The following is a 14,403-nucleotide window of genomic DNA, read 5'->3' as shown; positions in this document are numbered from 1 at the left end:
CTTGAGTGGGCTTTACCGATCCAATGTTGGCAAGCCCGTTAGCTAAGTATACTCCATCCACGCTCAGCAAGTGCCACTTTCACCCGACTAGCGGCCTCTGCAGTGTCATTAAGTGGCGTATAGCTCCAACACTTGGATATCTACCAAACCAAAAAAATAAAAACATCATTAAATGCACCAACATGAAATGAGACGACACAAACACATTAGAATGAATTGTCATCCGCAAATATGAGAGCTATTTCCACCCTCCTATTAGAAAGCTGCTTAGACCCCTTCTTTTCTCAATTACTAACTAAAAGAGTGAGGAATGACTAAAAATTCTTTCACAACAAACACAACTGTAATTTCAAAACAACATATAGTTAAGCAACTAAGCACACAACTTAATGTCTAGCGACTTACATCCTCTTTACCGGTGAATGGTCGAACCACTCCTCGTTCCTGCAGAGAGTTCTGGAAGTCTGCAAACTTCCATGTACAGTGTTCGACACCAATTACATAAACAGGTTTGCTGAAGTGAAAATTATGAACTTTTAGAAACAGATGAACTTCATCCCAAAGCAATAATTTTAAACAATCAAAAATAAGTTGAACCAAGTTAAACTAGCTGACATTTTTTTTCGCCTCTTGCTGACGTGGCTTAGTGAGATTGGCGATTCTTGAACGCGCCTTACGCGCCTGAACGGACTTTTTCTCTTTGGGGTTTTCTGGTCCTGTGTCCTTCGTTTGGGGTGGCGCAGCCAGCGGAGGGCCCCGTTTTCTCGGCTCTCCGACCAGGAATTGGTGGCGGAGAGCTGGGTGTTTCTACGATGAACTTTGTTGTTCCTGATTTTGCAAATAATCGAGTCATGAAAAGAGGTCGATCTGCCGATGATCCTGATTTCGGTAGTTATGTCTCTCCTCCGATGTCTACGGCTTCTGAACGAATAGCGATGAGCTTTAAGGCAAAGCTAATGAACTCTGTGAAACCTGTTTCGGAAGGGAATCTGGAGTTTGGTGTTGATCCTGACCTTGTGGATGGTGAAGATTGTGTGGTTACTCGTGGTACGAAGGGGCCTAGTCTCAAATTTTCTGATAAAGCCATGGAAAAGTTGTGCAGACCTTGGCGCAGAGCCCTCATTGTTAAACTCTTGGGCCGATCTCACTCCTTCAATTTTCTTATGGCTCGGCTTAAACAAAAATGGTGTCTGAAGGGGGGTATGCAGATGATCGATCTGCAGAATGGCTATTATGTGGTGAGATTTGATTTAGATGTGGACCGTCAAGCTGTGTTGACTGGGGGTCCTTGGATTATCACTGGTAATTATCTTACAATTCAAGAATGGAAGCCTGGTTTTGATCCTTTCTCTAACACTATTACCAGGATGGCTGTCTGGATTCGTGTGTCAGGTGCGCAAATGGAATTTTTTAATGCCTGGGCTATGAGAAGGGTTGGTGATGCCCTAGGTAAGCTTCTGAAAATTGATATTCTGACTAATTCTTGTTCTAGGGGCAAGTTTGCTCGAATTTGTGTTGAATTGGATTTAACTCAGCCTCTTGAGGCCTTTGTGGAAATCAATGGTATTTGGTACAATCTTGAATATGAGGGGATGCCTGAAATTTGTTTTCAATGTGGAAGATATGGGCATAAACAAGATAAATGCCCTTTTCAGGAGCCTGCTAAGAATGGGGCTGCAGATATGGAAACTAATGTGGTAAATGATGTTGTGAATTCTGATTGCTCTGGTCAGGTGGCTGTGGGTGGTGTTAATGAGTCTGCTATGGGTCATGACCCTTCTGATCTTCGAGTTAATCCTCAGAACATGGTCACTGAACCTATTCATGGAGCTTGGATGTTGCCCAAGCAGCGGAGTAGGCCTAGGAAACCTAGATTTAATTCTAGTGTACCTAATGCTGAGGCTGATGTTAATATTCAGAAGTCTAGATTTAATGTTCTGCAATCTAAGGAAGGGGTGAATCAGATGGATTCTAATGATGGGACTAGAAAAGCTGATGCAATTGCTGCCAAGGGCAAAAACTCTGTGATTAAGAAAGTCTGGTCTCCTAAGAAAACTATGGAGCCTGTGATTAGGAGGCAAGTTCTCTCAGATATTTCCAATAAGGGGAAAGCTAATCCTTCAAAGGTTAATCCTAATGGACCCTCCTCTAGTGGTACTAAGAACCTGAATTATGGAGAAGTTGAAGTTCTTAGAAGAACTCTGAATGCTGCTTTTGCTGGCCTTGCTGGGAGAGGATTTGAGAAATACCTTCCTGGTTTTGAAGTTGTTAATCATACCTCTAGTGTGCCAAAAGACACTTTCACCTTTGGTCACCAACCTCCTAGTTTTGGTGACCCTGGTGGAGGGGATGCTATGGCTGTTGGAGATGAGGACCCTTTGTTATCTTGTGTTCCAAATTCTTTGGCTGATGGTCAGAATGATGATGCAGGTGCTAATACTGCTATGGTGGATGCTTCTTCCCCTCTCTCTAGGGAGGTGGGAATGGTTGATGCTTGAGGCTTGTCCTCTTGGCCCCTTTTGCTTTTTTCTCCTATTGATAATGAATTTATTAATTTGGAATGTTAGGGGTGCGGGTCGTAAGAACTTTAAGGCCACTATTAGAGAGTTGGTTTGTATGCATCGAGTTGATCTTCTTGTTATTATTGAACCTCGAATTAGTGGCTCCAAAGCCCTCAAGGTTATTCAGGGTCTTGGTTTTCACAGTTTTGAGGTTGTGGATGCTACTGGTTTCTCTGGAGGGATATGGCTTCTCTGGTCCCATCATATTTCTCATGTAGAGGTTGTTCATACTATGGATCAAGCTCTCACTGTTTGTATTTCTGGTGTTGGGATGCGGAATTGGTTATTTTCGGCTGTTTATGGGAGTCCCTGCAGAAAGTTAAGAGATAAGTTGTGGCAAACGCTTGGTGTTATTGCTGCTAATCATTCTTTTCCTTGGCTTGTTGCTGGTGATTTTAATGAGCTTGTTTGCTCTAGTGAAAAACAGGGTGGTGCTGCTGGCTATAGAGTTGGTGGTTTTAAAAGATGGATGCAAGCTTGGAATATTATTGATCTTGGCTTTATTGGTCCCCAATTCACTTGGAAAGGTAAAGACAAAAAAGGCAGGGTTGTCTTAGAGAGATTGGATAGAGGTGTTTGTAACTCTGCTTGGAGACAGCTCTTTGGGGATGCTTTTGTTAAACATCTTCCGAAAGCTTCTTCTGATCATTGCCCTCTGCTTATCTGTTTAGAGAGCCATCAAATTCCTGATCCTTCCCTCAAGCCTTTTAGATTTGAGAATATGTGGCTTCATCACAAGGATTTCAAGGACTTTGTGAGTTCTGCTTGGCATTCTAAGGATCTTGATATTTTTGGTAAAATTGCTTGTTTCACTACTGATGTTAAGCAATGGAATATTGATGTTTTTGGGCATCTTTTTCATAAAAAAAGAAGACTTCTTGCTCGTTTGGGAGGGGTCCAGAAAGCTATATGTGTTAATCCCAATCCTTTCCTCCTTAATCTTGAAGCTGAACTTCAGAGTGAGTATAATACTCTCTTAGATCATGAAGAGATTTTCTGGAAGCAGAAATCTAGAGTTAAATGGCTTCAACAGGGAGATAGGAACAGTAAGTTTTTCCACCTCTCCACTCTTGTCAGAAGAAGAAGAAATAAGATTGAAGGTTTACTTAATGCTGATGGGGTTTGGGTGACGGAAAAACCTGAGGTTAAGCAGATTGCGGTTATGCATTTTCAAAGTCTTTTCGCTACTGATCCTTTGGTTGAGAATAGTTTTGTTATGCCTAATCTTTTTCCTAATGTTTCTCATGATGATTTAGCTTACTTGGGTTCTGAAATCACTCCTGAAATTGTGAAAGATAGTATGTTTTCTATTGGTGCTATGAAAGCCCCTGGCCCTGATGGGATTACTGCTGGTTTCTTTCATCAGCATTGGGACATTTGTGGTGATGATGTCTACAACATGGTGAAGAAGTGTTTCAATTGTGGTTTTCTCCCTTCTGGTTTGGGGAGCACCCTTATTGCTCTAGTTCCCAAGATTTCTGGGCCTCAGTTGATTTCTCAATTTAGACCTATAAGCCTTTGTAACACCCTCTACAAGGTGGTTACTAAGATTTTGGTCAGCAGGCTTAGACCTTTAATGCAGCGTTTGATTAGTCCTAACCAGGTTAGCTTTATCCCTGGTAGGCAGATCATTGATAATATAGTTGCCACTCAAGAAATTCTTCATTCTTTCAGACGTTGCAAGGCTAAAAAGGGTTATATGGCTTGGAAAATTGACTTAGCCAAGGCTTATGACAGACTTAGCTGGGATTTTATCAAGAAGGTATTGATTGAGGTTGGCATCACTGGTACTTTCTTGGAGCTTATTATGTGTTGTGTTTCTAGTGTTGATTACCAGTTGATTGTTAATGGTGAATTAACTCAGAAATTTGTTCCTGAGAGAGGGGTTAGGCAGGGAGATCCTTTGTCTCCCTACCTTTTTGTTTTATGTGTTGAGAAGCTTGCTCATCTCATCAATGATGCTGTCTCTACTCATAAATGGAAGCCTGTTAAAATCAGCAGGAGTGGGCCTTCAATCTCCCATCTTTTCTTTGCTGATGATATCATCTTGTTCAGTGAAGCCTCTAAGCAGCAAGCTCTTGTTGTCAAGTCCTGCTTGGATAGGTTTTGCGTTGGTTCTGGTCAGCTGGTGAGCTTTGAGAAATCCAGAATTTATTGTTCTCCTAATACGCCCCGATGTGTTGCTCTTGAGGTCAGTAGTATTTGTGGTTCCCCCCTTACTCAGAACTTGGGCAAGTATTTAGGTGTGCCTTTACTTCATTCCAGGGTCACTAAAGCTACCTATAATGAAATCGTGGAAAAAGTTCAAAGTAGACTTGCTTCTTGGAAGGTTGGCTCTTTATCTCTGGCTGGTAGGGTTACCTTAATTCAATCAGTTTCTTCTGCTATCCCTATTTATGCCATGCAATCAGTTAAATTGCCGGTTTCTGTGTGCAATAAAATTGATAGACTTCACAAGGATTTTCTTTGGGGAACTACTGAAGCTAAGCATAAGACTAACTTGGTTAGATGGAGTCAAGTTTGCCTACCTAAAGTTTTGGGTGGCATGGGTCTTAAGAAAATGAGATTGATGAACCAAGCTTTATTAGCTAAGTCAAGTTGGAGAATTCTGCAGCATGATGAGGGTTTATGGGCTAGTTCTTTCAAGAGTAAGTATCTCCAGGGTACTGCTAATCACATTCTTGACTTGCCTATTACCTCTGGTTGCTCCAGTACCTGGATGGGTGTTATCCATGGTGCTAAACTTCTTAAGAAAGGCCTTGTTTGGAGACTTGGGAAGGGTGACTCTATTCTTTTTTGGTCTGATAAATGGACTCGCTTTGGTTGTTTGCTTGATCATGCTATTTCTTCTGTTCCTGATGATCATCTTTTCTCCTTAGTGTCAGATTTTTATACTGATCAGGGGTGGGATATTCCCCTTCTTAGGTCCCTCCTTCCTGTTCATATTGTGGACCATATTTCTGCTTTGCCCATCAATATGGAGGGTTGCAGTGGTGATAAATGGATTTGGAGTCTTTCCCCTTCTGGCTCTTTTTCAGTTAAGTCAGCTTATTGTCTGGCTATTGAGGATGGTGATTTTCTTGCTTGGGACTGGCACTTTCTCTGGAAAATGAATATTCCTCCTAAGGTTAAATCCTTTTTCTGGTTGTTGTGCTTGAATAGGCTTCTTGTTAATGAGCAGAGATGGCGAAGACAAATGACTGATAATCCTGCTTGTGGAGGGTGCGGTCATCCCCTGGAATCTGTGCAACATCTTTTCAGGGATTGTGATAGATCTAAATCCATTTGGGCTAGTCTGTCAATGCCCCCTCTCATCCTCTCCTCTCATGTGCTGGTTTTTCATGATTGGTTGTTGATTAACCTTAAATCCAAAGCTGTTTCTGTTGCTGGCATTCAGTGGAGGTTTGTGTTTTGTTTTGCTTGTTGGTTTATTTGGAAGTGGAGAAATAGAATTATTTTTGAGGCTGATTTCTCTCTTCCCTCAAATCCCAATATGGTTATTGAGGCCTCTGTCAAAGAATGGTTTGCTGCTATGGCTACTCAATCTTGCAAACCTGCTAAGGTCCAAGTTCATTTATGTTGGTATCCTCCTCCTGTCAATTGGGTCAAATTAAATGTGGATGGTAGCAGACTTGGCTCTGATGGTTCCATTAGTGCTGGTGGTGTTTTGAGAAATAGTAATGGCCATTGGCTTGTTGGTTTTGCCTCTAAATTGGGTAAAGGTGAAATTCTTTCTGCTGAGATTTGGGGCCTTTATTTAGGACTGAAGATTGCTTGGGATCATGGATATAGGTTGGTGCAGGTTGAAATGGATTCTAGTACTGGTGTTCAGCTTGTTACCAAGGTTACTTCTGGTCTTCATCCTATGGACTCTCTCATTTCGGCTTGCAGAAATTTGATATTCAGGGATTGGAGCTGCCAAGTTTCGCATGTCTTTAGAGAAAAGAATAGGCTTGCTGATGGTCTTGCTCATATTGGGCATTCCTTGGAGCTTGGTTTGACTATTTTTGAAGATCCTCCTCCTGCTTGTGAGATGCTGCTTATTGAAGATTTGGTTGGGCTTTCTAGAAGTCGTTTTGTTAATAGCTAGTTTCTTTGCTGTTTGGGTCTTTTAGGCCCCCACTCTACCAAAAAAAAAAAATAAGTTGAACCACGTCGTGATCATACTTGGAACATACCCGGTACTGCAAGCCTCACTCAACATACTTACTGAATCAGCTGTGATGACAAAAGCATCTGCGCAGGCTAGATGGCCCACATGTGGATTACGACCTAAGCAGTATTACATAAGCAACATTAATATTTTTCCCTCTTGATTGCGTACATAGATATATAATTAAGTACACACATACTTGCATACATACATATTGTAAGGATATGGCACCTAAGTACCTTTACCATCCCAAATGTAGACTTTCGGATTAGTACTGAATTCTTTCATCAAAATTCTGGACACCTGTTGAAAACATGAAACAGAGAATATAAGTCCCCGTCTAAAAACCTATAAAGGATCTACAAGGAGCATTTATACCTTCTCAGGAGTTCTCCTAGAGAAAGATATCCTCACACTTCCACAGCTCCAAAGTACATCCTGCAGCATAGCAGCTAACTGTTTCGCAAGATCCACATCATATGAACAGTTGCCTATGAAAGAATATGGATGCAAGACTCTTTTGATTATCTTTTAAATAAAAGGCATGCAGGGAGAAACAACTTGAACAATGTAAAAATACAAGAGGGGTTCAAATTGTCATTTCAAAAAACAAATAACTCTTGCATGTAATCATGTAAATAGTCAGAGCTACTGACATAGCAAAACCAGGTCATAAAGTATGAAAGACAACAGTACTTCAGCACCACAAAATGAGATCCTACTTCCTAGCAGTGTCCGAATTTATTATTAATCAATTCATATATTACACAATTATTTCTGTTAATAATTTTGTATGGAATGCCATAAATTTTAAAAGCTTCAACAACAGTGAAAATGATAGGAATCCATCAGAATTGTTTGCTCATAAAGAAGACAAAATGAAAACCATAACAGATTTTTGGATGCAGAAAATTACTTGAGGGGCCTCCAATATTAACCACAAGCAAAGGTTTTGGAAGCGGTGCCAATTCAGCATGCCAGGCAGAAGCAGCACTCCTAAGTGCATCAGTATCAGCCCGATGAAGAGCTCCCACGGTGAGAACCTGAAACTCAGAATAGAGAACCTGTCAACAAAATTATTCTTGAAAGGCATTTGTACAAGTCCTACTCAACCAAGATACGCACCACATTTCTGCCAGGTGGTTCACGTGGGGTAATCAACCTCCAGAGAAACCAAGGAATTTGCTTCTGTCCATGAGGAGTCAATGGGTAATAATCATGGCGAGGAGTTATCACCAAATCAAATCTATTCAAATGCGACCTTGGATGTTGTATCTGAAATATGTTTTGAGAGAGAAAATAATATTATCAGACATTATAGTATCTGCATGTGTCATTAAATTACAACCATCTTACAAAATGCACCGAAGAAAAACGTAAATGTTCTTGAGCAGAAAACAGATAACCTCATAGCTGGTAAAATTCATGCAACAACATCTTAATGTACCATTTCATCTAAAGCAAACACTTGCCAATTATATTTTTGACAGAGCACCTGTGTCTCCATAATAATTTAAATCCAAATAAATAAGAAACTGAATCTTCAAATCCTTGTGAAAAAACAGGTTATAAACATAAACAGCAGTGAGAAAAAAGGGGATGATTTGGCCATCTTAATTAATAATGATACCAGTATATCACCAAGGTTCAATAAAAAACAAGTAGGAAAGATAAAACAAGTTGTACAAAAAACTGTTATAGTGCCTCACTTTTTTAATCAGTAATATGAATTTACCAATCAATTATCATATGCATCTACTTTTAGGGGGAAATTGAACTTTAACCTGGACAAGAAAAACATTTTCTGGAGCTAAATGTTTTATGGCGCTAGCAACAGGAATGGTATCCCGACCAGATGCAACCACCAGCAACGGGCCATCTCTGGAGAAAAAAAAATGAAGCATGCATGTAGGTGCCTTTTCTTACTATCAAATAAATTACAAAACAAAATTTACAATAACACTACAACTCTTGCGTTAAGACTGAAGTCATATCATATCTGCTATGAGCTTGTGAGGATTCAGAGATTGGAGTCATATCATATATGCTATACACTAAAACTCCCGCATTAATACTGAAGTCAGATCATATATGCTATATGCATGCATGTAGGTGCCTTTTCCCACTTACCCATCAAATAGAACTTAACACAAATTTTAGATTCAGAGATTGAAAAGTGAAAACGAAAGAGAAGTAGCAGCATACGTACTTGTCAAATGTTTGACGAGCCAAGTTTGCAATCTGCTTTGCATCAGCTTCCAAAATATCAGCTGAGAGGCCTGAGCTAGCACCTGTTTCAGCAGAAAAAGAGCCATTAGTTCAACTTCTTTACCTTATTGATCCATGTATGTGGGGTCTACATGAAATCCACATGGCCCCACATAAATGAAATCACAGTAGAAATCGAAGAACTTATTAGCAAAATGCACACACATTGCAACATGAGGGACTAACAAGTACCTATTATTTCAGCAGAAAGAGGCATGACTTTGTTGTTCCCTTTAATCCTGGTGATGACACTGTCTGCTTCTCTATGAAGACGAAGTGGAAGCCAGTGAAGCCACTCGTTGATTCCTCCTCTTGGCCGAGTAACACGCTGCTCAACCAAAACAACATATAATATGTACAAATCCCATTAAAAATAGTGTGCAAACAATTCAAGAACAAAAACCCAGTTCCAATTCTCAAGCTTTTTGAAGAAAACGATGGTACTCACGTAAAGGGATTGGCGACCGTAGAGACCCAGAGCACGAACCAAGCCAATGCTCTGATTCTCTGCACCTGCAAATCCGTTTCCGATCACAACTGCTCGCCTGATAGCTCCGTGGGCCCCACCTTGAAACATCTCCGAAAGCTCGAAAGCCTTCAAGTCTCGATCTTCATCAGTCACTTCATTTCTGTTCTCAGCTGCTGTTGGCTGTTGCTGTATCTAAACCCCGGAGTCTTAAACTACAAGTTTGAAATAAACGACACATCGTATAACAAAACGACATATCGTACGAGCAAAGGGTTTTCTGGGTCGGTTTAGGAAGCGAGATTCAACCGTCAAAATCCTTTTAAGTTCAAGTCTCTCTCAGTCCAAGTCTGAGTGAGTCTCCTGGCCAAAAAAAAAAAACAAAAAGTCTGAGTGAGTCTGAAAGATGTGGGCGAGTGCAGAAGGAGGGTCTCCGGAGGTCACTCTAGAAACCTCCATGGGTGCTTTCACCATTGAGGTAATTCAGTAACTCTGTAATTTTTCTTCCCAGCTTTTACTTCAACTTTCTCTTGCTTTCCCAGTAACCAAACAGTGACTCCAATCCATAAAGTTCGTATTTTGACGTAATTTTTGTTTTGGGAAACCATTAAAAATCACAGCTTTACTACAAGCACGCACCCAGGACTTGCAGGAACTTCATTGAGCTCTCTCGCAGAGGTTATTACGACAATGTCAAATTCCACAGAATCATCAAGGTTCCAAACTTTGTTTTTGTATTATTTTTTTTTTTTTAAGAAAACAAAGTTTGTTTATTTATTTTTATTTTTTTCTGATGGTTGGATTGGAATTGGGTTTAGGATTTTATTGTGCAAGGTGGTGATCCCACCGGGACAGGAAGGGGTGGAGAATCCATATATGGGTATGCTTGTTTTTTTGTTTTTTTGTTTTTTTAATTTACTCATATTGTGTGGTTATATTTGAAGGTTGTTTTCTATCATAATCCATATTGAAGACCCTCTTGTATGATGCGTTTCAGTGCAAAGTTTGAGGATGAGATAAGATCAGAGTTGAAGCATACTGGAGCTGGCGTCTTATCCATGGCCAATGCTGGTCCAAATACAAATGGAAGCCAGTTCTTTATCACGCTGGCGCCATGCCCATCACTGGATGGTAATATAATTTTACCAAGTAATGTTTACACTTTGTTTTATCAAAGGTTTTTTTTTTTTTTTTTTTTCATATGTATTTTGTGCAGTAAGCCTCTTTTCTTTTACTTAGGCTGCATGAAATTATGCTTAACACTAAATGTTTGTGCTTTATCATGAGCTACATATCTTGCAAACAATGTGGTTTGGTACAGTTTTGACCATATATGGATTTGTTCCATTTGTTTCTAGAAGTTATTTGCATAATTGCATTAGACATCACTATGTGAACTATTTGAATTACTGCAAATTGAAAAACAGTTCTTACCATAACAATTTTTCTGTGTGATATTGCCATCAGCATTTTATGATTTATTTATTGGTTACCATTGATTTATCTTTAGTTGATTTATTTACAAACAAAACTTCATGAATGGATTTCAGTGTGAGTAGGGAAGGCTCTCTCTTTTCTTCTGTTCAGTCTTCATCATACAGTTTTATACTGTAAAGATTTGTCTTGCACTAATAAGACTTCACCTGAAATTTCTGTTATCTTTCAGGAAAGCACACAATATTTGGAAGAGTGTGCAGAGGAATGGAAATTATCAAAAGACTTGGCAGTGTCCAAACTGATAATAATGATAGGTATGCTTTCCCTTAGTTGTATTCTTGTGCTTTGATTCATATAAATGGCCTTATACTGTTTACATTTATCTGCAAATGATTGCTCCTGGTTATTAAACTCTTTGTAAGATCTTGGCAACTGTCCTAGGAGACTGCTGGATCCCCTAAATTTCCCATTCTGTTGTGGTTCCCTGCACTAAACCCAAAAACTTGCCATATTTCAGAATTTGAATATTTAGAATGTAACTTGGTACCTCTTGTAGAATCAGATTACCACGAAGACATTCTAAGATTATTCTGTCTTTGAATTTCTATATTCTTAATTCTTTTTAAGGATGTTTTATAAACTCGTGTGATAGCATACAAAAGTCTTTGTTTGGGTTGTCTGGTCATAAGAGTTCTTTTGACTTTAGAACACTAAAAATAGATCTAAAATGCATTAGAAGACATAGGTGGATACTGTCCAAGTTTATTATTCCCTATTTTCCAGTGAATATGTTTCTGAATATCAGTAGCAACAGTAACTGAAACTTGGGGTGAAAAGAGGTGAGTCAGGTGACATAGTAAGCTACAACTTATGAGCTATATTGTGATGTGTCTTACAAAATCTGTGAAAAGAATCTTTTGCGGTACAAGTTAATATTATAAGAAGTGAGAAAGAGATCAATGCCAACTGGTGATGCTATATATTTGACCATTTTCTTCTTTTAATGAACACTTGTGGACTCAAAATTATGATACTAAGTCTTCAATCATAGGAGTGGGTGGTAAAGCTGGCTAAAATTTTGAATATAGACTAGTAGGGAGAGGTGCTGAACAATTTTAGTCGTTCTACTTGATTCTCAAAATAATTTGTAAAGGATGCTGGTAAAATTATTAAATATGTCAATAGTTAAGAGTGTGAATTGTGGGAGTCTGCTTTTTTTGTTTTTTGTCCGAATTGTGGGAGTCTGCTTATTCACTTGGAAAAGATGCTGGGAGAATTGATAAATTTGTCATTAGTTGGAATATCTTGTTCAATTTACTCAATCTGTTGATCTGACCTTTTACATGAAACTGTCCAGTTGACAACATGAATTCTAATTTAAGAGAATATCATGTAAGGTTAGGCAAGCATGCTATTATGGCACTCTGTCATGCCTTTTTGGAGCCATCTTCCACCATTCATTCCGATTTTATTTTCATACATATTTAAGCAAGATCTGTAAATTTGCACTTAATGGTCAGTGCTATTCTAGTTGTTGCTCTTTCTCAGTACAATTATTTAGGAGACTTTAGTTTGCATGATTTGTCAGAGCTTCTAATTCACATGCTTTTGTTCAAAATACAGACCAGTCCATGATGTGAAAATACTGCGAACATCTGTCAAAGATTAGACTGTGAAGATGCTGTTAGAGATAATGGTCTCTCCAACGAACTCAAGGTCGCTCCAACAAGTTAATTGAATATTTTGTATCTTTGACGAATATGATGATTGCTGTATATGAGCTGCTTACAAGAACACTAATGGTGAAAAGGGGGGAGGTGGTTATCTGGATTGAACCTTGCTCCCTTTTTTGTCACCTCACACATTTTCTGATGGCTGTTATACTGTTTAAGAATTTGATTCCTTGACTTAAGTTTTCTACCTTTTAGATGATATGCACTCTCCTTGCTGTAGTAATTGAACATTTACATATTATAATCCTAACTTTTTACCCCATCCTCCCTCACTAGTTGGGCTAACCCCAAAAGCTTTGGTGGTTTTTCTATTATATTCACAAGACACCATTAAGTCTTGGCTTCGTTTGATGCATATGATTGAATTGGATTGGATAAATGGCTAGATTTATGTGTATTCAAGGAACAAGATGAAGGGTATTTTCTGACTTAAGGAAGAAGATGGGAATAGATGGATTAATTATAAGGGAAAACATATATTCCAACCAATCTCTCTATTTTGGGGGGATTAGAATGGATAAGTTTTCTCTTATGATTAATTTATCTTCTTCCTTCAAATTAGAAGCTTATTTCTTGTCTATACAAACATGCTCAAACTAAATGTTTCATCGCTTGTGTTTGAAAAATATCCAGTATTGCAGATTTTATTTTATCTTTAATTTAGTTAATTATATATTAATATTTATTTTTGTGATATGGAAGGAATTGAATCATTTAAGTCTGAAGTCCTAAATTCACAAGTTAGAGTTTAGTGGACTCGAATCACTGACATCCGCCATACAATAAAGTAATAAACTATCGCCCTTCAGGACTTCCGACTGATTCTACCAAAGAGGCCAATAACACAAAAATACACAATGAAAGTAGAAGCTAATAAGGGGATTGAGAGAAATAGATTATATTTTTGCTTTTAATGGATATCGAATCCATACATATTCATTCATTCAAAAAACTTCATAATTTATAATCTAATTTCTCTCAATATCAAAATTGTCAATACTTTTTAATTTTCATGCACTAAACGTTTCTTTCAATCAATCACAGTAACACCTTCCAAACATTTTTCTTTCCTTTTCCGCAAAAAAGAAAAAAGAAACTTCCAATTAAAAAATATACAAAATTGGCCCAAAAAAAAGAAGAAATGATCCCTCAGGAATGCAGGATTTATGGGCCAAATGATCTCAACTTAAAACTTTGGGGAAAATGTTTTGTTGGGCCTTAGGCCCCCAGTTCACCAACAAAATATAAACTTCGGCAAAAAGAGTATACCGCATGTCAGCAGTGCTCTACTGCCAGACGTCTGGGAGGGGGATTTTGCGCGACTAAATACATCTCAACCGCTCATTTGATTTTAATTGAATTGGCTGGTAATTGATGTAGTGTTTAACACAACTTTGGACAGCACGTGTCCCAGTAAATTAAAATAACCATTTTCTCTCTCCTACCCTATCTAACGCGTCTTTTGCCTCTCTCTCTCTCTCTCTCTCCTCGTTTTGGTTAAAAAGTAAAAACTCACTACACCCATAAAAGTTTAGCCATGGTTGCCAAAGCCAAATAACATTCTGTCCATTCAAATCCAAGAATTGAAATCTCTTCCTTTCTTTCAAAGCTCAAAGTGGTGTCTGTATGCTTTTCCATCCTTTAAAAACCTTATCTCTTTCATGAAGGCCAAGGCCAATATACCCATCAGCGTGAGTGGCAATTTAAAGCGACACATTGCCTTTGTAAGAAGAGGGAGGTTGATCGAGCTTGAGAGAGGGAGGTGGCCCATAGGAATTGCCCACC

The 14,403-nt window shown here is 38.7% G+C and overlaps 2 protein-coding genes across 5 annotated transcripts; one reads left to right on the top strand and one right to left on the bottom strand.

Moving 5' to 3' along the window:
* On the bottom strand, window positions 1-9,562 carry LOC147282116 (mitochondrial fission protein ELM1-like). Of its 4 annotated transcripts, none has more exons than XM_086247524.1 (11): window positions 9,431-9,562; window positions 9,169-9,310; window positions 8,924-8,993; window positions 8,499-8,595; window positions 7,840-7,989; window positions 7,631-7,757; window positions 7,093-7,205; window positions 6,954-7,017; window positions 6,740-6,833; window positions 406-514; window positions 1-140 (listed from the first exon to the last, which is right to left on the bottom strand). In XM_086247524.1, exons 1-11 carry the CDS (start codon window positions 9,557-9,559, stop codon window positions 39-41), a joined length of 1,197 nt encoding a protein of 398 aa, XP_086103650.1. In that variant the 5' UTR covers window positions 9,560-9,562; the 3' UTR covers window positions 1-38. The 4 variants fall into 4 exon arrangements, with proteins under 4 accessions (XP_086103650.1, XP_086103651.1, XP_086103652.1 ...); XM_086247525.1 differs by having other exon boundaries at window positions 9,175-9,310; XM_086247526.1 differs by having other exon boundaries at window positions 8,924-8,998; window positions 9,198-9,310.
* Window positions 9,563-9,783: 221 nt separating this feature from the next.
* LOC147282115 (Cyclophilin-like peptidyl-prolyl cis-trans isomerase family protein) lies at window positions 9,784-12,883 on the top strand. The gene is made up of 6 exons (XM_086247765.1): window positions 9,784-9,926; window positions 10,069-10,164; window positions 10,267-10,328; window positions 10,446-10,579; window positions 11,115-11,199; window positions 12,509-12,883. Exons 1-6 carry the CDS (start codon window positions 9,855-9,857, stop codon window positions 12,552-12,554), a joined length of 495 nt encoding a protein of 164 aa, XP_086103891.1. The 5' UTR covers window positions 9,784-9,854; the 3' UTR covers window positions 12,555-12,883.
* Window positions 12,884-14,403: the final 1,520 nt, after the last annotated feature.

The sequence above is a fragment of the Dryas octopetala genome, chromosome 6, assembly GCF_963921425.1.
Source record: "Dryas octopetala chromosome 6, drDryOcto1.1, whole genome shotgun sequence".
NCBI lineage: Eukaryota > Viridiplantae > Streptophyta > Magnoliopsida > Rosales > Rosaceae > Dryas > Dryas octopetala.
This window is presented reverse-complemented; position numbering and strand designations above follow the sequence as displayed.